This window comes from Equus quagga, chromosome 6, assembly GCF_021613505.1.
Source record: "Equus quagga isolate Etosha38 chromosome 6, UCLA_HA_Equagga_1.0, whole genome shotgun sequence".
Taxonomy (NCBI): Eukaryota; Metazoa; Chordata; class Mammalia; order Perissodactyla; family Equidae; genus Equus; species Equus quagga.
In genome coordinates, this window is record NC_060272.1 from 63,165,420 (window position 1) to 63,190,633 (window position 25,214).

Below are 25,214 nucleotides of genomic sequence, written 5' to 3' on the forward strand. Positions count from 1 at the left end.
TGTCCCTGAAGATCAAGAAAAGCTAGGATATTTTCAGCATCTGCTTTTGAAAGCCATGCAAATAGTAAGCCAGCCACGCATTACCTGGTCTAAATTAAGAGAGGTCCAACAAGGCCCTGAGGAAAATCCCTCCACTTTTTTTTTTCAGAGGCTACAGGACTGCCTGAGGTGATATATGAATTGGCACCCTGAGGCTCAGGGCAGGACAGTGGTTCTTAATACCTATTTCATATCTCAAAGTGCTCCAGACATCTGTAGAAAACTCCAAAAGTTGGCTATAGGTCCTGATACTAACTCTGCACAACTAATAGAGGCTGCTTTCAGGGTGTTCAACAAATCAACCGAAGCTGAGCAAAGGAGGATGAGAAGATGCAGAGATGGGCAGATCTGCTCACAGTAGCCCTCCAGACTGCTTAAGGTAACCCAAGGGAAAGGAAGAAGACGCCATGGGAGAGTGGTCCCAGCCTCTACCGAGGGAACACAAGGCCAACAACAAAGTTGGAGTCTAATCAATGTGCATGCTGCTGGCAGGAAGGGCACTGGCTGTGGGACTGTCCGAATCATCCCCAGAGAGGGAGGGGATCAAAGAGGACTAGACCATGTCAACTTCCCTTGACTACAGATGAGATGTGATGGGGCCATGGGGCTCCCGAGTTGGCTCTAGGAGCCCAAGTGACTTTGGCATGCTGAACTCTTGCTCTATACTAGAGCCACATTCTCAGTGTTGAACACCCAACAGGAAAACCTTTCTAAAGGAAAGTGTGACATAAAAGGGGTCTCAGGAAAGGTAGAGGCCAAAAGGCTTCTGGAGCCCTTGACCTGGGAAACAGGATAAAAAATGCTGAAGTATTCTTTTCTGTATGTACCAGAATGCACTATTCTCCTTCTAGGGAGGGACATACCATCTAACTTAGGGGCCTCAATAAGCTGGGAACAAGAAAAAGTGGAGATCCAAGTCCCTAAAAGTCTGGGAGTTGAGCTCATGGCCCTATTGCAAGATACACCAGCACCTGAGAAGGAAGAGGTTCCCCTAAATGTAGTAAGCCGTGTTAACTCAGAAGTATGGGCACAAGGACAGGTGGGACCAGCAGCCAGTGCCACTCCCATAAAGGAAAATTGAAGCACACAGATCACTAGCCCAGGGTGAAACAACACCCCTTGAAGTCAGAAGCCATAAGAGGAATCTTTCCTGTAGCCAGAAGCTGTAAGAGGAATCTTTCCTGTAACCAACAGGCTTTTAGAAAGGGATGGATCAGGCCATGGAGATTCCCATGAAACACTCCCATTTTACCCATTAAAAGGCTGGGAACGGGAATAGAGATTTGTTCAAGACCTTAGGGCTGTCAATGCTATACAGTGCTAGATTTCAAAGACGCTTTTGGATCCTCATCCCCCACCACTTCCCAGGTAATGTCTGATCACCATGCCCTGCCTTCAGCAGGAATCCTGTTAGGTCAGTGTGATATTGTGATTTATAGTAAGAAATACCTTCATTTCTGGCACAGAGCTCCTAACACCCTTCTTACTTCCAGTATAAGAGCCATAGGAGCATCTTTTGTTATAATAATTACTTTTGTCCTCAGTTCCGGAAATAACTCCAGAGCAATAAAGGTGAAATGGGTGTCTTTTGTTATCCATAAAGAGCCCCCTTCAATCACACCTGAATTTATGTTAATAAGGTGACTTTTGGAAAGCCCCTAAAGGTGGAGGCTGCCTGCCAGGCAAACCCACTATGTGATTAGAGGGCTGGAACTTTCAGCCGGATCCCCCATCCCTATACCTCTGAGGTGGGGAACAGGGGCAGAAGATTACGTTCAATGTGGGGTTCAGAGAGCGTCTGGGTTGGTGAACATATGGAGTTTGGGGAGAATGGCACACCCAGAGACAGAGGCTGGGAGCTCTACATCCCTTCTCCACATATCTTGCTCTATGCATCTCTTCCATCTGGCTGTTAAGTAACTAAAATGTTTTCCTGAGTTCTGTGAGCCACTCTATCAAATTAATCAAACCCAAGGGACGGGGTCCTGGGAACCTCTGGTCTGTGGCTGGTTGGTCAGAAGCACAGGTGACAACCTGGACTTGCAATTGGCATCTAAAATGGGAGGCAAAGGGTAATCTTGGGGGATCTGATGCTATCTCCAGGTAAATCGTGTCAGAACTGAGTTAAATATGTTGCTGTAAAGTATCTGGGGTTTATCATTTCAAAAGCGCAATGTGGCCTTCCTCAAGAGAGAAAGATGGTAATAACTCATAGGCAGCTACAAGGATTCTTGGGGATGGCTGGCTTTTACCACATTTGGATCCCTAACTTTGGGTTGATTGCTAAGCCTATCTACGGTAAACTACAGGGCTCAGAAACAGACCCCTTTGAGTGGGAAGCTATGTGACCAAGCTTTCAATAAGCTTAAAAACTTACTAATAGAAGCACTTGCACTGGCCTTACCAGACCTCAGCAAAGCATTTGAAATGTAAGTTGGAAGGACTCATCCTGGTACCTGGAGCCCTTCTGGGAGAAATTGTTAATGAAATCCATCAGAGCACTCACTATGGGAGGGATGTCACCTTGCAGTGGATCTGAAAGTATTTAATTGGTCCAACTTGGAACGGACCACTCAGAGAGTTACCCAACAATGTGTTATCTGTGCCAAAAACAATCCCAGGATGGGGCCACCCTCCTTGAACAAGGGTTCAACATCAAGGAGCAGCCCCCTGTGAGGACTGGCAAGTGAACGTTACTGTGATGCCTCGAGTCTCTGGGAATGTCAAGTGCCTCCTAGCATTCCTGGATACCTTCACAGGATGGGTTGAAGCTTTCCCTTTGATGGGGTTCAGGGCAGGCCGCCTCAAGATGCGCCACTCTGGTATGTGGATTATTTTGAGCTGAAGCCAATAAAGGCTCAGACTCAGCAGGAACATTAGACCTTTCCCCCCTAACTGCCTAAAAGAAATTTAAAATAAAGGCCTGTCCCCAGGACAGGCCATCACCATAGATAACTTTGGGTTCTGGTAGACTGGGAGGATCCTTGCTAAGCCCACTTTTAACAAAGTTCTATTTACCAAACATTTGCTTTTCCATTTCCATGTGGGTTGCCTTCCTCCCCTTTGTAGACCCAAACCACTGCCCCAAACGTCCTCCTTGTCTGTAGCTGAAGACACTTAAACAGGCAGCCTCAGCCAGTTGCCTGAGTTGCTCAGTCTTCCTGAGCCGCTCCCATGTATACATGTTATAAAGCTTGGTTTAATTTTCTCCTGTTATTCTGTCTCATGTGAATTTAATTCGTTGTCCGGCCAGAAGGACCCAGAGCAGGTAGAGGAAATATCTTCCTCCACTACACCTTCCAGAATGGAAAAGGCCACCAAAGTGACCAAAGCTTTGCTAAAGGAGATCATTCCCAGGTACGGACTCCCGTGGTCGATCGAGAGTGACAAGAGAGCCGCATTCATCTCCCAGATAACCCAGGAAGTATCCAGAGCCTTGGGGGTCACTCAGAAACTCTAGACCTCATGGCAGCCCCAATGGGAAAGACTGAAAAGATGAACCACACATTAAAGAAGACTATTGCCAAAATTTGTCAGGAAACTAATTTAACCTGAGACAAGGTGCTGCCCTCTGCCCTGTTAAGGACCCGTGTAGCTCCCTGCAGTGGGCTTCAATTGAGCCCCTTGGAAATGATGTACAGGAGACCATTCTCAGCTTCACCAACAGAAGGAGATTATACAGAACAAAAGGTAATAGCGATCAGGCAGCACTTAAAATTTTTAAATGAAATTCTAACTTCACGAGGTTCCCACTCACAGGTCCCCGTTCCCGTCAGATGTTCTACTCCACCACATCAAGGCAGGTGACTAGGTTCTCATCAAGCCTGGACCAGAGGATCAACTAAACCCCAAGTAGACTGGGCCGCACTCTACTGACCACTCATTCATCAGTCAAAGTGGCCAGAGCCAAGCCGTGAATTCACCACACCCGAGTGAGCCTTGCCCGCCACAACCACAGCACTCAGAAGCTGAAAAGAAGAAAACTGGTCTTGTGAGGTGCTGAAAGACCTTAAGCTGCTGTTCTGGGTTAAGACTGCCAACCCAAACAGATAAGTAAAATGAATTAGGTTCTGGAAATATGAGTTAGTCAAACATGGAATAAGGTGCTCTTCTAAGACTGTAGATAAAGACACCCAAATAATGATAACGCAAAATATAACCAAGTACCCAAGAGTATTTTCAATCTCAGGTTGAAAAATTTCCTTCTTCAGTTTCCCCATCTTTGCCCCCTTTCAGCAGGAAGCAGCCACAACGATGGATGCCCCACTTCCCATGAGAAGAATGAGAAGGGGAAAAAAGACAGTGGGGATTGAAGCTGGGTACTTGAGGGTATGATTGCCTTTAGGCTGTTTTCTTGTTTAATTTGAGAGGTGGCTCAGGGGTCAAGAGGATTTGTGAGGTGGTTTGGCAGAAGATTTGCGAGCTTGTTTTGCAGAAGGAGAATACCTTTGAGGAGGTTGCAATCACCGGATGGCTGGCTCCGTTGATGCCCAGAAGTCAGACTGCCCAGGGGCTTATCAGGAATGACACCTTTGTTTCTCCAAAGCTCCTCCTGCCAAACCCCTTAACTCTATAAAGCCTCCTGCTTTCCGCTCTTGAGGAGGCAGATGTGAGAGAACCCAAGCTCCTACCTTCTCATTTTGGCCAATTCGAAAAAACTTTCCTCCATCTCCAAGCACCGATGTCTCAGTGTTTGGTACTGTGCACATCAGGCTCACAAAATTTGCGATTAAGAGGTTCAGTATCACTCTCATTCTTCTCTCTCCTGGGCGAGGATCCCACACCTCTTCCCCACTGCTCACACCTCCATCCTCAATCTCCACTGACAAGCCTGCTTCCTGCTGCACTGAAATAACAAAGGCAATCAGAAAAGAACTTGTAAGCATCTCAACCCCCCGCCAGTTGCATTAGTGCCTTCCCTCTGACAAGAGATTTTCACATATGGAGGCATGTGGGTTAACCATTCGGGTTCAAAACTGATTTGACCTGTACTAAAGAAGCCTGACGTATGGCCCATCAAACATACACTGTCCATCTGCTTTAACCATTAAAGTAAAGAATGCTCTCTCTTAAGATAAGAATGCACACTTATTCTCCTACAAAGCCAGTAATGCCCATATTAGTACTCCTAAAATAAGTTCCCTTTCCTGCCATCAGGGTCGGGCCAACCTGCTAATTTGCAACTGAACACCTCTTTGAAACTTGGATGAATATGTATCCTGGGCATGTTTACTGTATGTTCTTTGTCCTAAAAAGATGTGACTTTACTGAAGACCATGCTTCTCTGGAAGGCTTTCTTCCTTTCTGGAAAAGGTCTTTCCGGGTTATAATCCTCACTCTGACTCAAGTAAAACTCATCCATCTCTGTTATCTATAGAATGGTTATTCTATAGAGAGGTCAATACCTCTCACTGCCCAGCGTGAGTCGTCCTTGCCCCCAAGGTCAGCCTCCATGCACCCACCCGCTCCTGGTTTTCCACCTACACCCCCGACAGCTCCTTCTCAGAGTCCTTCACAAGAACCTACTAGTCCCCAAATCTCTTAGTGCTGGAGGGGCTCCCAGCTCAGCCCTTGGACCTCTTCCCTATCTGTACGCATTCCTTGGTGATCTCATTCAGTGCAGCAGAAATACCACCTATAGCCAACAACCCCCAAACTCCACACTTATGGACCCAAACGTTTACTCAACATCTCCTATTACGTCAAACTGACTAGAGTGGAGCCATTTTAAAATGGAGTCAGAGCTGCCTTTCAGAGAAACTCCTGTTAAAATTCTTTGTAATACAACCTCCCTTCTTTGCCTTTAAAAGCCCCTTTTACTCCCTATCGGGACACTATTCGGGTTTCTACCTGAATCCGTGCTCCCCAAATTGCAATTCTTTAATCCCAAATCAACACTTTGCCCCTTAAACTGGTTTCTCTTTTTACATATTGGATATTTAATATGCAGCTCAAATGTTAACTTGCCTACAACTGAGCTCCCAATGTTCTGCCCCTTCCCTGCTTTTCCCACAGTCTTCCCTATCTTAGCAAATGGTAACTCCTTCCTTCCACTTGCCCAGGAAAAGATCTTGGATTCATCCTTGGTAAGAATCATCTCGTTTCAAACCCACATGTAAATGTTCAGCAAATCCTGTTGGTTTCATCTTCAAAATACATCCAGCATCCAACCACTTCTCAGCACCTCCACTACAACTCTGGTCCAAGCCACCAGAACATCTCACCTGCATTATTAAAATAATATCCTGGGGGCTGGCCCCGTGGCCTAATGGTTAAGGTCCAAGCGCTCCACTTCGGTGGCCGGGTTTGGCTCCTGGGCGCAGACCTACACCACTCATTGGTGGCCATGCTGTGGCAGTGACCCACATACAAAATAGAGGAAAACTGGCAACAGATGTTAGCTCAGGGTGAATCTTCCTCAGCAAAAAAAAGAAGAATGGCAACAGCTGTTAGCTCAAGGCAAATCTTCCTCAGCACACACACACACACAAAAATCTCCTAAGTGACCTCTGGGCTTCCTTCTCACTCCCTAAAGTCTATTCTCAACACAAAAGCCTGAGGAATCCCCTTAGAGGGGAAGCCAGATGATGACATCCCTCTAAAAACTCTCCAGGGGGTTTCCATGTACTTAAGAGTAAAACCAAAAATCCTCACAATGGCCTGACCCATAAGACCTTGTAGGATCAGCCCCACTCCTCTTACCTTTCAACCTCTCCTCACACTCAGCACTCCTCACTCACTGGGCTGAGACCATTCTGAGCTGCTGTTCCTTAAACAAAACAAGGCATGCTCCTGCCTCCGGCCCTTGTACTGGCTGCTCCCTGGCTTAGAAATAACCCTCTCCAAACACCCCATATCCAGATGGCTCACTTCCTCAACTCCTGTAGGTATCTGCTCAAATGTCACCTTCTCAGTGGTTTCCCCTAATTACCCTGTTTACAGCTCAAACACTCCCCACTCCCTACAGTCCTTTCCTGGTTATGTTTCTCTGGAGTACTCAGCTACTATCTGATACAATAACAGATATTTTACTCACTTGATTACTATCTCCCCAACTACGACTTGGGTTTCATAAGCGCAGGAACACTTTGTCTATTTTCTTCACTCACTGCTATATTCTCAGCACTAAAATAGTGCTATGTTTAAAAGTTTCTCAATAAATATCTGTGAATGAATGAATGATAGAGAATACCAAACAAAAACAACCTATATATTTGCTTGCTATAAAACTTAGACTGCTACACTTTCTGGCAAAGATTCAAAGTTCAGAAGGTACCCCATGCAAGACTGGCTCTCTCCTCCTTCACTTACTCATTCCTTTTTCCCTCCAAGCCAATAGTCTAAGCTCAAATATGGTCAAGAGCATAACAGGTTGGGTAGGATTGTGGCCACATGAAGAGCTCACGCCCCACCAAAAAGAGGCAGCTACTCCTGGGCTCCAGCCAACTGTTGTCAAATGGCCTGGAGTCACCAGAGTTTCCAAGAGAAGTTAGGTAGCTCAAGTTTTACACAATAAAGTCTTCTAATTTTAAAATGCTGGAAACGGATTCAAAGTTCTGGCCAATAAAACATAAAGAAAAGCTGATTGTCAGGGTTCCTGAGAAGGCTCCTTAAAAGAAAGAGCAGGTCTGTCTTTACCCAGTCCTCATTTCTGCTGTGTGCAACACGAATTAGGTGGCTGGGACCCTAACAGCCAACATAAGGCCATGAGGCATCTGAAGGACAGCACTCTGCCGTAGCTTGCTAGAGCAGAGAGAAAGAGAAGTCTGGGTTACTGATGACCACAGACATGCCAAACCACCCTGGGACCCATACCTCCAGACTTCTTAATAGTCAGGTTTTCTGTTATACAGTCAAATTTAAAATAATTCTAACTAATACAAGTGTCAAATGCAGTGAAGGGGTAGGAACCTCTGGCATGACAGTGTGAGAAACACTACAACCCAGCTCCCAGTGAAAATGGTGAAAATTACTTAAAGAAAAAATATGGAAAGTCTCTGGAAATGGTCCTAAAGACATACAGCAAATGAACAAACATTTATTCAAGAAAAATCTACTAAAATTTGGTTAGAACAGCAAGAGTCTGTGGTATTTGCACCAAGACCCTGTAAGTGAGCAAAAGCGAGCCATCTTGTTTTGCCAAAAGGCTCCAGCCCCTCCTCTGTGTAGACTAGTCGCTGCTCTGCACACACTCTAAAAACATTCCCATGCTTTCCTGCTTTATGGCCTCTGCTTACGTACGTGCTCCCTGATACTTTGATAAATTCAAACTTTGTTCTATGAGTTTCTCTCCAGGAACAGGCTGACCACAGGCGGGAAACACATCTACAAGGTATCCATCACAGCTGACCAAAGAAGGGAACAATGTGACGCCTGCAGCCCATCGCTCCTGGAGACCATAATCCCTGGACACCCTCCTTACCGCCCATTTTCCCTATATAACTGCCTCAAGATTCTGTAATCCTGAACGATGGGTTGTTTTAATATTTTTTTTAAGATTTTATTTTTCCTTTTTCTCCCAAAGCCCCCAGGGTACATAGTTGTGTACTTTTAGTTGTGGGTCCTTCTAGTTGCAGCATGTGGGACACCACCTCAGCATGGCCTGATGAGCAGTGCCATGTCCGCGCCCAGGATTCAAACCAGTGAAACCCTGGGCCGCCACAGCAGAGCACGAACTTAACCACTCGGCCACGGGGCCAGCCCCCTCAAAGATGGGTTTTTGAGACATTAGTCACACTGTCCTCTGATTAGCTGGCTAATCTAATTAAACATCCTTTCTCAATATCTAACTTGTTGTGATTAATTGGCTCAGATGGCAGAAGCAAGCAGACTGAGCCCACTCAGCATCAGTATGCTGGGTATCAACTCCCCAACTCTGAACTAGGTGAGATGGAAACTCCACTCCAAGCTGCTGCACAGACAAGACCACGGGGCTCCCTCTCCCCCAGCTCTCAGTCAAAGGGTTTTCTGCGCAGGAGGGGCAGAACATCAGCATTTCTTATCCTGATACTGAGACTAAACTGCAGGCAAATTCAGCAAGAGGTGTGGGCTCCCTTCTTCCATCCAGTCCCCACTGGTGGAATTAAGGCTCTACCTTGGGCACAGAACACCCAGAATACGAAGCCCCAGTTGCTCTTGCCTTGGATAAGGTGGCGGTTCCACACCAAGAGAGGAAAGCTGAGCAGAAATGAGGCTACTGCCCTCCCCCAAACTCTGCCCCACCAAAGCACTCAGCTCCTAAAGTGGGGACTCACCCAGAGAAGTGTGCTACCGTCCCCATCCCCAGCTCCAGAGCCTTGGCTCAGAAATTTTGCCTGGGTAAAAGGCAAATGGGAGGAGACTGATAGATGGATTGGACATATAAGCTAAATTGTATGCTGGCTAGTTTGCTGGAGTGAACCAGGGGGAAAAGAGACAGCTGGGGAAGCCTGACTAGGGTCAGAAGAAATCTCAAAACAATGATCACAAAAACTATCCCATCAAAAGAGCCTGAATTTGAAGGGGGGGAGCAGTCTGCGTGTAATTCACGCCCCAGGGCACTGTTAAAAACAACTGATGGATCAGCCAGCAATTAGCGAAGCTTAAAAGCTGTGTGTGGTCAGCAAAAAACACAAAGACAAAACAACTGTCATCACAAGGTCACTGTGAGCATACCCAGGGCTCTGCCCCCTGAAGAGCAACATTAGAGGCTTAACACCATGAGAGGTGAAATAGATTCCACTAAAATAATCTAGCCAGTCACTAAACAATAAAAAACCAAGCAACAATAAAAAGCCCCGTGGATGGGTGGGGGTAAGGGAGTGGCAGTACCTAGAGTTGTGTAAATACCCAGTTTCTAACAAAATTTATGAGACATGCAAGAAAATAGGAAAGTATGACTCATACACTGGACAAAAAAAAAGCAGCCAAGAAAAACTGCCTGTAATTGCAACCAAACAAAGGATTTAATATACTGTTTAAAAAAAAGGAAACAACAGGTGCAAAATGGAGTCACTTGCCCCCACTGACAGCAAAAACACTGCAGTTTCAGCCTCTCCCAGAGTGACTTTAACCAGCCAATTTGCAATTTCCTGATCAGCACTAGTGGGGGAATCTGTGTGGGAGAACCCCTTTGGAGGTAGACTTCCAAAGTGAGGTGAGCTTGCCTGAAATAATCCTTTCTTTTGTTTATGACTTCCTTATCACACTCACTGCCCTGCCTTTAAAAACATTTCCACTTGTACAGCTCCTTGGAGCTCCTGTCTACTTGCTAGATGGAATGCTGCCCATTCACGAGTTGTTTAATACAGCCAATTAGATATTTACATTTACTGGGTGGAACTGGTTACTTTTGGTTTTCTGTGGGTTTTTTTGGTGAGGAAGACTGGCCCTGAGCTAACATCTGTGCCAATCTTCCTCTATTTTGTTTGTGGGGTGCCACCACAGCATGACTTGATGAACAGTTTGTAGGACATCACCCAGGAACTGAACCTGCGAACCCCAGGTCACCAAAGTAGAACACACAAACTGAAGCACTACGTTACCAATACAGCCCCTGAACTTTGTTTTTTAACAATACAAAGACAGAAACTATTTAAACCATTTTAAAGAAATAAACGAAAGGATGGTGGCAAGGTCTCATCAAATAGAGATTATTAATAAAGAGATACAAATCATAAAAAAGAGAGAGAGAGATGTCAGCATCATGGTAGAGTGAGTTGTTCCCTCAGTCTCTCCCGTTTAAGTCAGAGCTAAATGGACATTTATTAACCAGCAGAGGACTCCCTGCACTGGGCCACGAGACTTAATGAGAGATTCATGCAGCTATACATCTGAAGGTGGGCAAACTGGATCCCTGGAGGCAATGGAACTAAGGAAGCCCACCTCTCCCCATCCCTAGCAGGAGCGAGCCAGCTCAAGGATCCCCACACAGCAGCCCCTGTGCAACCATAAGAGGAGGTGAGGACAGACTAGCCTGCGTGAATGCTTTCAGAGTTGCAGCCCAGCCCGCAGGAGGGCACAGCACGCCCAGGCAACCCTGCCCACAGGAATGTTCTACACCAAGTGGCGACGACTCAGCCCCTACTAGCACAGAGCAGGTGAGAAGGCACCCTGCCCGCTCAGAAGGCACCATGGCCCATGGAGCATAGCAGCCTGCAGGATCCACTGAGTGGCGGCTCAGTCCCCATGCGGGCCCCCCTCCCCGACTATCAAGCAGCAGCTCAGCCAGTCCCCTGCCAGGCACAGAGTCCCCACCCAAGGTGCCCAACCCACCAACTCAGCTCAGAGGCTCGGCCCATGTGTCCACAACCTGCAGAGCAGCTGCAGCCAGCCCAGAAAAACACAGAGTAGCCCTACCAGCAAAATTCCAGGAGATGGGCAGGATCAGAAAACACAGCTCCTGCCCACCCCCACCTCCTCAAGGTGGCAGCAGGAATCTGCAACCTGATACTACCACAAATGCACCAGCAAAGGATCACGTCATCAAACACCATGAAGAACTACATTGACACTTCAGAGCAGAAAGAAAATTACAAGTCTCCAGAAACCAATCCTGACCTCACAGAAATTTACAATCTAAATGACAGAGAATCCAAAAGTTGTCATACAGAAACTCAACAAGTTACAAGAAAACTCAGGAAGACAGTTCACTGAGCTCAGGAGTAAAATTAACGAGCAGAAGGAAATTACCTTTACATAATAAAGGCAATATATGACAAACACACAGCCCACATCATACTTAATGGTGAAAAACTGAAAGCCATCCCTCTGAGAACAGAAACAAGACTCTCGCCACTCCTATTCAACATAGTACTAGAGGTTTTCGCCAGAGCAATTAGGCAAGAAAAAGAAAAAAAAAAAAAAATGGCATCCAAATTGGAAAGGAAGAAGTGAAACTCTCGCTGTTCACAGATGACATGATTCTATATATAGAAAACTCTAAAGAATTCACCAGAAAGCTATTAGATATAATCAACAACTACAGCAAAGTAGCAGGGTACAAAATCAACTTACAAAAATCAGTTGCATTTCTATACACTCATAACAAAGTAGCAGAAAGAGAAGTCAAAATACAATTCCATTTACTATCGCAACAAAAAAAATAAAATATCTAGGAATAAATCTAACCAAGGAGGTGAAAGACCTACAACTGAAAATTATAAGACATTATTGAAAGAAACTGAAGAACACATAAAGAAATGGAAGGATATTCCATGCTTACAGACTGGAAGAATAAACACAGTTACCCTGTCCATATAACCTAAAGCAATCTACAGATTCAATGCAATGCCAATCAGAATCCCCATGACATTCTTCATGGAAATAGAACAAAGAATCCTAAAATTTATATGGAACAACAAAAGACCCCGAATATCAAAGGCAATCCTGAGAGAAAAGAACAAAGCTGGAGGAATCCCAATCCCTGACTTCAAAATGTACTACAAAGCCATAGTAATCAAAACAGCAGAGTACTGGCACAAAAATAAACAAACAGATCAATGGAACAGAATTGAAAGCCCAGAAATAAAACCTCATATATGGACAGCTAATTGCTGACAAAGGACCCAAGAACATACAACGGAGATAGGAAAGTCTCTTCAATAAATGGTGTTGGGAAAACTGGACAGTCACATGCAAAAGAATGAAAGTAGACCATTCTCTTTCACCATACACAAACATTAACTCAAAATAGATGTAGATCAAAGACTTGAAGGTAAGACATGAAACTGTAAAACTCCTAGAAGAAAACAGAGGCAGTACACTCTTTTTTGAATACCATGTCTACTCAGGAGAGGGAAACAAAAGAAAAAATAAACAAATGGGACTAAATCAGACTAAAGAGCTTCTGCCAGGCAAAGGAAATCATGAACAAAATGAAAAAACCCACCAACTGGGAGAAAATATTTATAAATCATATATCTGGATAAGGGGTTAATTTCCAAAGTATATAAAGAACTCACACAACTCAACAACAGAAAGACGAACTACTGGATCAAAAAATGGGCAGAGGATATCAACAGACAGTTTTCCAAAGAAGATTACAGATGGCCAATGGGCACATGAAAAGATGTTCAACGTCACTAACTATTAAGGAAATGCAAATCAAAACTACAATGAGATATCACCTCACACCCACCAGAACAGCTATAACTAACAAGATGAGAAATAGTAAGTTTCAGAGAGGATGTAGAGAAAAGGGAACCCTCATACACTACTGGTAGAAATGTAAACTGGTACAGCTACTATGGAAAACAGTGTGGAGATTTCTCAAAAAATTAGAAATAGAAATAGTATACAATCCAACTATCCGTTACTGGGTATTTATCCAAAGAACATGAAATCAACAATACAAAGAGATCTCTGCACCCCTGTATTCATTGCAGCATTATTCATAATAGCCAAGACATGGCAGCAACCCAAGCGCCCATCACCTAATGAAGGGATAAAGAAGATGTGGTATATATACACAATGGAATACTACTCAGCCATAAAAAAGACAAAATTGTCCCATTTGCAATAATATGGATGGACCTTAAGGGTTTGATGTTAAATGGAATAAGCCAGACAGAGAAAGACAAACACCATATGATTTCACTCATGTGTGGAAGACAAACACATGGATAGAGAACAGATTAGTGGCTACCAGAAGGGAAGGGGGTGGTGGGCGAATGGGGTAAAGGGGCACATAAGTATGGTGACAGATAAATATTATAGACTATTGGTGGAGAACATGATGCAGTCTATACAAAAACTGATAAATAATAATGTACACCCGAAATTACACAATGTTATTAATCATATGACCTCAATAAAACAAAAAAAATTAAAAACTATAAAAAAGAACCAAATGGAAATTCTGGAGTTAAAAAGTACAATAATTGAAATGAGAAAATTACTAGTGGAGTTCAACAGCAGATTTGAACTGACAGAAGAATTAGCAACCATGATGAGAGATCAAAGAGATTATGTAATCTAAGAACAGAGAGAAAAAAAGAACAAAGAAAAATGAACTGAACCTCAGAGAAATGTGGGACACCATTACCCACACCAACATACGTGCAATGGGAATATCCGGAGCATAAAGAGAGAATGAAATAGGGACTGAAAACTTCCCAACTTAATGAAAATAAAAATAACCTACACATCCAGAAAGCACAAATGAACTTGAAAGACACAAACAGACTGAATATAAAAGAATGAAAAAAGATAATGTCGTGCAAACGGCAACCATAAGAAAGCTGGTGTAGGTCCGCTAATATCAAACAAAATAGACTGTAAAACAAAAACAATGTTACCAGAAACAGGCACATTTTATAATGATAAAAGTCAACCCACCAAGAAGATATAAAAATTATAAACATACGCATTTAACAACAGAACATAAAAACAGGGGCCAGCCCTGTAGCCGAGTGGTTAAGTTCTTGCTCTGCTGCAGGGACCCAGAGTTTTGCCAATTCAGATCCTGGGCGAGGACATGGCACCCCTCATTAGGCCACGTTGAGGCAGCGTCCCACATGCCACAACTGGAGGGACCCACAACTAAGAATATACAACTACGCACTAGGGAGATTTGGGGAGAAAAAGCAGAAGAAAAAAAACAAAAATACATGACGCAAAAACAGAAATGAAAAAAAAAAGAACTCAACAGTAACAGTTGTAGACCTCATTACCCATTTTCAATAATGGACAAAAACTAGGCGGAAGATCAATAAGGAAATACGTGATATTATGATTTCCAAGAAATATTTATTTGGTCTTCATCCCTGTTTCTGGCACAGAGCTCCTAAAACCCTTGGAATATCCTAAATTGATGGGAGCAATAAAGGTGTCTTTTGTTACGTTAATAAGGGGACTTTAGGAAAGCCCCTAGGTAACCTAAGGATGGGGGCTGGTTGCCAGGGGAACCAAGCCTGAGATTAGAGGGTTGGAATTTTCAGTCTGACGCCCTGACCTCAGGGGAGGGAAAACGGCTGGGGGTCAAATCAATCAGTAATGGCAAATGATTCAATCAACCAGGCCTTTGTAATGAAGCCTCCATAAAAACCCACAAGGACTGGGTTTGTAGAGCTTCCAGGTTGGTGAACATGATGAGGATTTTTGGGCTGCTTAATTTTAAATGAGGATTTTTAGGCTGGTTACTTTTAAAACTACAGATGAGAAGCAGGCTCCAAGGAGTGGAATTTGCTTGTCCCTTTGTTGGGAAAGATTTATATTTCTAAGGAAAACCTCTATCTGTGAAGACGCCTCCCTCTCTGTGCCAGGAAGAAGGGGGATGGCCTTATCTCTAGAAACTCTTAATCAATGCCAGGGGCAAGAACTTAAGTTGGTTACTGTCTGGCAACCTCATTTAACTGACGCACACCCCCCCCACCCCACCCCCAGCAAATCCTCCTTTGTCTTTAGCTGAGGATAAAATCCAAGCGGTGACTTCTGCCATTTACTCAATCCGGTTTGATTCTTATCAAAAATCTGTGGGACCGCTAAATGGCCAGACCCTACAGGCACTGATACCATTTTAACTTTTTTACATATTCTTTGTCTTGTAAAGAGATAACTCACATACCTATGCCTTAAATTTAGCCTTACTCTCCACCCAACTTTGCAGCAGAAGCGGCAGCAGCTCTGCCTGCCCATGGGTCCTGTCCCCATGCCAGCGGCAGCAGCAGCAGCTCCCCATGCCAGCAGCATCTCTGACTGCCCGTGGGCCCAGTCCCCACGCAGCAGCCTGACTGCCCATGGGTCCTGTCCCCATGCTATTCTATTCTCTAAATAAAAGAGCACTACTCCCAGATCTTGAGAGTCCAAGAAATCTTTCTTTCGACTCCTCGGCTCACCGACCCCGCATCAAACACATGTAGATTTGAGGAGAGTTCTGGGCCCAGAGGGAGCATGGAAGCTCCATGCCCCTTCCCACATACCTTGCCCAAAGCATCTCTTCCATCTGGCTATTCCTAAATTATATCCTTTTAAAATACATTAGTAATCTAGTAAGTAAAATCTTTCTCTGAATTCCGCGAGACATTCTAGCAAATCAATCAACCCCAAGGAGGGAGTTGTTGGAACCTCCAATGTACAGCCAGTCAGAAGCACAGGTGAAAATGTGGACTTGCAAATGGAGGGGTAGGGGGGCGCAGTCTTGTAGGACTTAGCCCTTAACCTGTGGGAACTTATGCTATCTCCAGATACACAGTATCACAATGCAGTTAAATTGTAGGACACCAAGCTGGTGTCCAAGAATTGCTTGGTGTGGGGAAGAAAACCCATGCACTGGAATTGGTATCAAAATAACAAAACAGAAGACATGAACAACACTAAACCAACTAGACCTAACTGAAATCTATAGAACCCTCTACCCAATAAGAGCATAATATACATTCTTTTCAAGTGCACATGGAATATTCTCTAGGATATATCATACACTAAGCCATAAAACAAACTTCAATAGATTTTAAAAAATAGGAATAATGCAAGTATGTTCTCTGACCATAATAGAATCAGAAATCAGTAACAGAAAGAAATTTGGGAAACTCACAAATCTGTGGAAATTCAACACCAGACTCCTAAATAACCAACGGGTCAAAGAAGAAATCAAAAGGGAGCTTAGAAAATGAAAATGAAGACACAACATACCAAAACTTATGGGATGCAGCTAAAGAAGTGCTTTATAGTTATAAATGCCTATAGTAAGAAGGAAGAAGGATCTCAAATCAATAACCTCATCTTCTGCCTAAGAGACTGGAAAAAGACTAAATTAAACCTAAAGCAAGTAGAAGGAAGGTGTATTAGTGTCCTAGGACAGAAATAACAAAACACTACAAATTGAGAATTAGAAACTTACTCTCTCTCAGTTCCGGAAGCTAGAACTCAAGGTTTTCCTTCTTGGGATCTGAAGGAGAATCTGTTCCATGTCTCTCTCCCACCTCCTAGTGGCTGCTGGCAATCCTTAGCATTTATCACTCTAATCTGTCTGTGTATTCACACGGCTTTCTCTTCTCTCTGTCTTCACATGGTGTTCTTATAAGAATATCAGTGATTGGATGTAGGACCCACCATAATGCAGTATGACCTCATCTGAATTTAACTAATCAGACCTGCAAAGGTCTATTTCCATATAAGATCACATTCACAGGTACCAGGGCTTAGGACCTCAAGGTCTCTTTTAGGGGACACAATTCAACCCATGACAGAAGAAAACAAAGATTACAGTGGAAATTAATGAAATAGAGAATAGAAAAACAGAGAAAATCATCAAAACCAAAAGCTGATTCTTTATCAACAAAATTGACAAACCTTTAGCTAGAACAACCAAGAAAAAAAAGAGAGAAGACTCAAATTATCAGAATCAGACATGAAAGAGGGATTACTACTACTGATCTTACAGAAATAAGGATTATAAAGGAATACTATGAACAACTGTACACCAACAAATTAGATAACTTAAATGAAGCAAATTCCTAGAAAGACACAAACTACTGAAACTGATTCAAAAAGAAATAGACAATTTGAATCAACCTATAAAAAGTAAAGATATCGAATTAGCATCAAAAAATTTCTCAAAAAGAAAGGCCCAAGCTCAGATGGCTGCAATACTGAATTCTATCAAACATTTATTAAGAAGAATTAATATCAATTTTTAATACAGTGTTCCAAAAAGTAGGCAAAGGGAACACTTCTAAATTCATTCTATGAGGCCAGTATTACCCTGATACCAAAACCAAAAGCATCGCAAGAAAACTACAGATCAATATCTTTTATGAATATGGACACAAAATTTCTCAACAAAATAGGAGGAAACCAAATCCAGCAACATATAAAAATGTTATATGCCATGACCAAGTGGGATTTGTCCCAGGAATGCAAATTTGGTTTAACATCCAAAAATCAATTAATGTGGGGCTGGGCTGGTAGCATAGTGGTTAAGTTCGAGGGCTCCATTTCAGTGGCCCAGGGTTCATGGTTTCAAATCCCAGATGCAGACCTACGTACCCATCAAGCCATGCTGTGGAGACTCCCACATACAAAATAGAGGATGACTGGCATAGATGGTACCTCAGCAACAATCTTCCTCAAGCAAAAAGAGGAAGATTAGCAACAGATGTTAGCTTAGGTCCAATCTTCCTCACCAAAAACAAAAGAAAGAAAGAAAGAAAATCAATTACTATAATACACCATATCAACAGAATAAAGAACAAAAGATACATGGTCATCTCAATAGACACAGAAAAAGCATTTAACAAAATCCAAAATCCCTTCATGTTAAAAGTACTTAACAAACTTGGAAATGGAGGGAACTTCCTCAGTGTGATAAAGGGCATCTATGAAAAACCCGCAGCTGACATCATACTTAATGGTGGGAGACTGGAAGCTCTCCCCCTAAGATTAGGAACAAGACAAAGATTCCTGAAATGTTCACAATAGGCAAATCTATAGAGACAGAAAGTAAATTAGTAGTTGCATAAGCCTGGGGATCATGGGGAGATGGGGAGTGACGGCTAAAGGGCACAAAGTTTCTTTTTGAGGTAATGAAAATGTTCTAAAATTCACTCTGATGACTGCACATATCTGTGAACTTATGGTATGTGAATTATATCTCAATAAAGGTTTTTTAAAAAAAATGTAGGCCATTAAAATAAGAATTAGGGAGGATATGGCTTTGGTATTCACAGAATCCTACACAAAAGAGGTCTCGGGAGAGTCATGAAGCAATAGGAACAGAAGCAGATAGACCAGGAGACTGCTCATAACTGCAAAAACCCACAAACCACCCAATATCCTTCAGGGAGAAAGCATAAACCATGCTACATTCCCACAACATACATGGCACAGCAACGAACCTTAGAACCCTAATGCCTAGTGAGGAACGCTAGTCCCAGAAGACTAAATACACTATGACATCATTTTTATAAAGCTCAGAAACAATCAAAATTAAATAATGTATTGTTCAGGCATTGATACATGTGATAGAACTTAAAAAAATAAAGCTAAGTTAACAACAAACACAAAATTGAGGATGGTGGTTGCCTCCATAGTGAGTACTTCTATGGGTGACAGAAGAAGATGAGGAACAGTTGGGAAGACGCCATGGCATTGATAATACTCTCCTTCTTGGGTCAGGTGGTAGATTCACAGGCATTCTCTATTTTATTATGTGTATGTGTGTATATATATATTTAATATCCAATAAACATAAAATAATGAATGAAAAATCTTAAAGTGAATGAAGGAGTGAAAACAAGCAAAAAACAGGTCGAGAGGAAGGGGCAGGGCTCAAGAGCACTGTAAGAGGAGATGACCTTGAAAAGAAGCCAAGCCTGTTCTGAGTGAGACTAGCGATATGGGAGTAAAAATAGATTGCAAATCTAAATAAAATGTTGGGAGAAGGGGCATTAGAGTAGGCAGAAAGTTGAAGAAAATCACACACAATGGCACCCATTTTCTGGAGGTGTCAAGAGAAGTCATCTGTGGAGAACAAGGGAAGGCAGACATTGAGCACAGGGCTCGCTGCAAGTGGTGAAGGCTTCTAAGAGCCACACGAAGAGCAAAGAGGTGAAAAGCACTTGCAGGCACAACTGAGATTGGAAATAAGAAACTGCTAGCAGCATCAACCCCGTGGTTGCCTGACTTTCCTTAGCGATGCTGTCACTCTGCTGTAGGAAAGAGAAGGCAGTTTCTAGCACTGAGGCTGCGATAGCAGGATGGAGGCCACGGGAGCCCACGGGGTGGGTGAAAACCAAGCAGACTGTCAGGACAGGGAAAAAGGGGCTGCAGATTCAATAATAATGATATACTCAGTGATAGACAGCTTTTAAAGCTGTTCAAAGAAAGGACAGCTGTTAGCACCACCTGGTTTAGAAAATGAGAAAAAACACAGAAAAGAGAGACTGGAATGAAATACGTGAAAGATGTTCATGTTAGTTATCTCTGAGTTGCAAGAAATTACTTTTTATTTCTAAAAGTTACTAACTAGATGTAGCAAAAGCAAACAATGAAGGAAGTTTACAATATGCTAACAATGGTCATCCTAACAAAAGTAAATTTTCCCCTTTTGGTCTTTATTTTCCAAACTTTTGTTATGGAGTTAAATTACTTTTATAATATTTTTTTTTTAATTTAAAATGTTTCTAATGCCCAATACAGAGTGATTTTTATTTTCTGGAGGAATTGAAGCTTTGACAAAAGTGCTACATTCTGAAACCAAGGATTTCACAATTATTGGTGTTTTTAAAGTCTTATCTGCTATGTTAGTTACATCACAAATAAAAAGTCTCTCTGCTTTGCTCTCTACTTTATCTGATCGACCTTTGATCTGATCAGATTTTCTCCTTTAACTCAGTAAAAAAAAAGTCTGAACAACAAAAAAAGTAACAGACATTCCAGGATTTCACTTGGCAAGGATTCCAATCCTATAGATAAAAGCAATATTGCCCACACTGGAACATGGACATTTCCTTGATACCTAAGCTATGGTAGCAGTGAACAAAGTCATGTCCCTGGGCCATCTCTACCTTTGCAATGGAGAAGAAAACGTTGGCCAGATAAGGCAGCATTTAAAATCCAGCTCTCTCACCCTGATAGCTTATTACCCAGTTACTCATGCACCTGCTATGCTCTGTGTTGTTGCTGTTAGGACTACCACTGGCCTCTGGCACTCCGCACACTCAGAGTCTAGAGGGCCTTTCTCGACAGAGAGGACAACTCCACAGGGAATGAGGCAGAACAGAGCCGACTGCCAGCTCTTTTTCAGGCTTTTCAGCCACCTTCGGTCCGGACGTTCACGACTGTAAAGGGCCTCTCGCTAGTCTCCAGCAGCTCCATTCCCAGTTCACCCCCTTCTTTGGAAGAGCACCTCAGACTGTTTTCCCATGCTCAAACTCTCCAGTCTGTGGGATGAAGTCCAAACTTTGGGCCTGAAAAACAGGGCCTTCACAATCACTTCTCCAGCCTGGTCAAGCCACTCATAGCTCCCTAAATGCATCTTTTCACTCCCATCCTCGGGGCCCTTGCACATGCTGGTCTCTGCCTATAACATCCTTCCTTCCATTCTGTGTGCTGAGCCAAAGACTGCTCCTCCTTCAACACCTCACTTCCACACCACCTCCTCTTGAAGTTCTTTTCCAATTCCTTCCTCCCAGGAAAGGCCAACCATTCTTGCCTGTGAATGCCATACTGTCCCCTCCCACCTCTGCTCCAGCACCTATGGCGGTCAGTTCCAAGAGCATGGAGGCTGACCTCTATTCATCTTTGCATCCCCCTGCTTGGCCAGCACACAGGCAAACAGAAGGTGCTCCATGTTTGTGGACCGAAGGCTGAATGACCCAGGTCGTGGACCCCAGGTCAGGGCCACTGCTGCCCCACGGAGAGGCCTCTGAAGAGAAAACAAAGTGGGGGGATCATGCTTTAACTCATTCACTCAAGAGTAACTGTGGTACATCTATTACACACCGTGGAGATATTTTATAAATGATACAAACCTGGTCTCCACTTTCAAGAAGCACAGAGTTGCAAATAAAAGGGGGACATTCAGAAAAGTTTAAATAATCACAACAGGTAGTATTGATGAGGATTTTTAGGCTGCTTAATTTTAAAATGGCTTATGATGAGGATTCTTAGGGTGGTTAGTTTTAAAACTACAGATGAGATTCAGGCTCCAAGGAGTGGAATTTGTTTGCCCCTTTGTTGGGAAACATTTACATTTCTAAGGGAAACCTCTATCTGTGAAGATGCCTCCCTCTCTGTGCCAGGAAGAAGGGGGAATGGTCTTATCTCTAGAAGCTCTTAATGGGGAAGGCAAGAACTTAAGTTGGTTGCTGTCTGGCAATCTCATGTAACTGGTTTAGGGTGGTGGCGTCTAACCTTTCTAACCTTTACTTAATCCGATTTGATTCTTGTCTAAAAGTCATGGGATCACTCAATGACCAGACCCCACCTGCACTGATACCATTTTAACTTTTTTTTCATGTTCTTTCCTTTGTCTTGTAAAGAGATGAATCATATACCTATGCCTTAAATTTAGCCCTAACCCTCAACTTGGGGCAGCAGCAGAAGCTCTGACTGCCCGTGGGTCCTGTCCCCACGCACCAGCTCTGCCTGCCCATGGGTCCTGTCCCCATGCCAGCAGGGGCAGCAGCAGCTGCTCTGCCTGCCCATGGGCCCTGTCCCCATGCCAGCAGGGGCAACAGAAGCGGCAGCAGCGGAAGCTCTGACTGCCCATGGGTCCTGTCCCCATGCTACACTATTCTCTAAATAAAAGAGCACTACTGCCAGATCTTAAGAGTCTAAGAAATCTTTCTTTCGACTCCTCGGCTCACCGACCCTGCATCATTTCGACCAAGTGTCAAGTAAGTTTGGAAGAAAATATACATCTGAGAAAAGTCCAACAGACCCAGCTAGGACTCAGTCCCAGATCTGCCTCTGTAGGACCTTGGGCAAGTTACTTAACTTCTCTCTGCCTCAGTTTCCCCATCTGTAAAGATGATGAACTCTGACCTCACGTTCTGCCACTTCCCCTCCTTCCCTCCGCTCCACTTCCTACTTCCCTCTGGCTTTCTAACTATTCCTCAAATAATCAGGCCACTCCTGATTAAGACCTTGACACCTTCTGGTTCTTCAACCTAGATCACTTCCTCCAAATTAGAATCATTCAGTTCTCTATTCAAACGCTACCTCCTCAGAGAAGAATTCCCTGACTACCTGGTTAAAATAGTATCTCCCCCTCCCATGTCATTCCTAATGCCCCTACCCTGATTTATTTACATCACAGCACTTATCAGTACCAGAAATAAAACTATTTGTTTACTCTTCTCTTCCCCTGCAACTCTACTAGGCTATACACTCCTCGAGGGCAGGGTCTTGGTCTTAGCTGGATCCCCAGGGCCTAGAATGCCTGGCACATAGTAGACACTGAAAAAATATTTGTTAAATAAATGGTGGTAAGAAAATAACACCTACAGCAAAGGGCTTTGAGAGGATTAAAAGAGTGCGTATAAAGACATACACAGTGCCTAGCACATAGTAAGCTCAATAATGTTCGCTAATAATCAATGGAATCCAGAAGAGGGTGAGGTCAACAGGGACACAGGCAGTTCCAGAAAAGTTTCCAGAAGGCAGGTTTTGAGCTTGATCTGGAAGGATAAGGACTTTCCTAAAGGGCAGAGGGGTGGGGCCATTGCAGGGGTACAAGGCACCCCTCCCCCACGTGCCCTCCATTAAATGCAGAGTCATCACACTAAGAATCATCTATTGACCAGCGTCCCTCTGCCACCCATTAATCCACTTCTCTTTTATTTTTATATCATCAGGGCCTTACATGAATTTCACTACAAATGAGGAGGTAATGTTATCAAATTAATTTCAGAAATCTGTAGAAAAGGCACAGCCTACTCTTTGGACAAGCAACCCAGCCTAGGTGTCTATCCTAAAGAAATACTCAAGTATATCAGCATTAAAAATCACATATCAGGGGGCCGGCTCCGCGGCCGAGTGGTTAAGTTCGCGCGCTCTGATGCAGCAGCCCAGGGTTCGGATCCTGGGCGCGGACATGGCACTCGCTCCTCAGGCCAAGTTGAGGCGGCGTCCCACATCCCACAACTAGAGGGACCTGCAACTAAGATATGCAGCTGTGTACAGGGGGGATTTGGGAAGATAAAGAAGAAGAAGAAAAAAATGATTGGCAACAGTTGTTAGCCCAGGTGCCAATCTTTAAAAAAAAAAAAAAAAATCAGGATGTCCACTACAGCGTGGCTCGTGAGGGGAAAAGAAAAAACAGAAGCAACCAGAATGCCCACCTACAAGGAAACAATAAACACACTACAGTGCGTCCATACAGTGTAGAGGTTAAACTGAATAAGGTAGATGCTTATGTACTAATGTGAAACAATCTCCAAAATATACTGTTAAATTGAAAAAAAAAGATTGGAGAATACACACTGTGTGATCTCATTCAACAAAACCTAGAAATTTCTCTCAAGTTATAGATACGTATCTTGTTAACTACTGTATTTTCAGCTCTTCAACACTGTGCCTGAAACATGTTTAGTTTTCAATAAATATTTGCTGAACGAATGAAGACACATATGGACATAAGTAGACACGGATCGGAAAACAGATCTGCTTTTCACTCTAAATATTCCTGTACTGTTTGCATTTTTAACAGACTGCATTAATGTATTACTTGTATAATCAGAAAGAATTCAAAATAGTTCCTAAAAAAGAAAAAGTTCCAGAACCTGGATAGATGGTAAAGAGGTCCAGGCACCAACACTGAATAACTTCTCCAGATAACTATTTTAATCGTCTTGAGCAACTAGGGCTCTTACACAGCAACTCAACGCTCACTTCAGCATCACACCCCTTACCAGCATAAAGAAGGACAGAAAAGTGCTGGGTTTGAAATTGTTCCTGAAAACCAGATAACGGCATGCTCTTTCCAGAGGCGCTCTTCTTACAAACCACGACTCCCCTGGGGCTGGGTCTAGCGCTCGGCGTTCCCGGTGCGCCCAGGAGCAGAGTAAGCTCGGCAGGTGGGCGTGGAAAGTCCTTCTGGTAGGCGTGCGCACACAGCGCCGGGGGATGGAAACTTACTTTTGGACCGGCCCCTTCTCGGGCTGTAATCTGTCTCTCCTGCTCAGACATCGTTTCCCGGAGGAATCAATTTCTTCTGTGATCCGGCCCAGAGCCCAAAGGTCACCTGGTTAATGGAGAAGCGCGGTGTTAAAATCCAGGGAAAAGAGGAGCGGGGTGTGGATGGCATCTTTGCGGTTCGGCTTTAACGCGAAACGGGTTCTGGGAACCCGCCCCTGCATTTCGGACAGGGAATCGGCAGCGCTCACCCCATGGGCTAATTCAAAATTGCGCTCGGTCGCGGAGCTGAGACGGGAGGGTGGGCCTCGGATCCTCACTCACACTCGGAGGCCAACCTGCTGGTGCCTCAGTGTCCTCGACCGAGGCGGGACCCTTGGCTGGGGGCCTGTCCTCCCTCCCGGGTCTCCGATACCTCGGACGGGTGCGCTCCGGACTCTGTCTTCAGCCTCCGGCGTGTGCCGGGTAAGGAAGGAGGGCGGGCGAGCCGCGTAGACCCCGGCCGGAGATGCAGACCCCAGAGTTCGCCCACTGCCGGCGGGGAAGGTGCGGCGTGGGGGGCACCGGCGACAGCTCCGCTCCTGGCTCCGGGTCGAAATGCCGCAGCCGCTGCGGGA

At 44.0% G+C, this 25,214-nt stretch overlaps 1 protein-coding gene across 2 annotated transcripts in view; it reads right to left on the reverse strand.

Annotated features, from left to right (window-relative positions):
• ATP7B (ATPase copper transporting beta) overlaps window positions 1-25,153 on the reverse strand; it is a 106,147-nt gene extending 80,994 nt beyond the window's left edge. Inside the window, exons 1-2 of one of the 2 annotated variants that reach the window (XM_046665176.1) lie at window positions 25,013-25,153; window positions 24,601-24,706 (exon numbers count right to left, since the gene is read on the reverse strand). In XM_046665176.1, the coding sequence (XP_046521132.1) occupies window positions 24,601-24,651 (51 nt within the window). In that variant the 5' untranslated portion in view covers window positions 24,652-24,706; window positions 25,013-25,153. Of the gene's footprint in view, window positions 1-24,374; window positions 24,463-24,600; window positions 24,707-25,012 lie in introns of those variants that run through there. The other variant, XM_046665177.1, reaches the window with a different exon arrangement.
• Window positions 25,154-25,214: the final 61 nt, after the last annotated feature.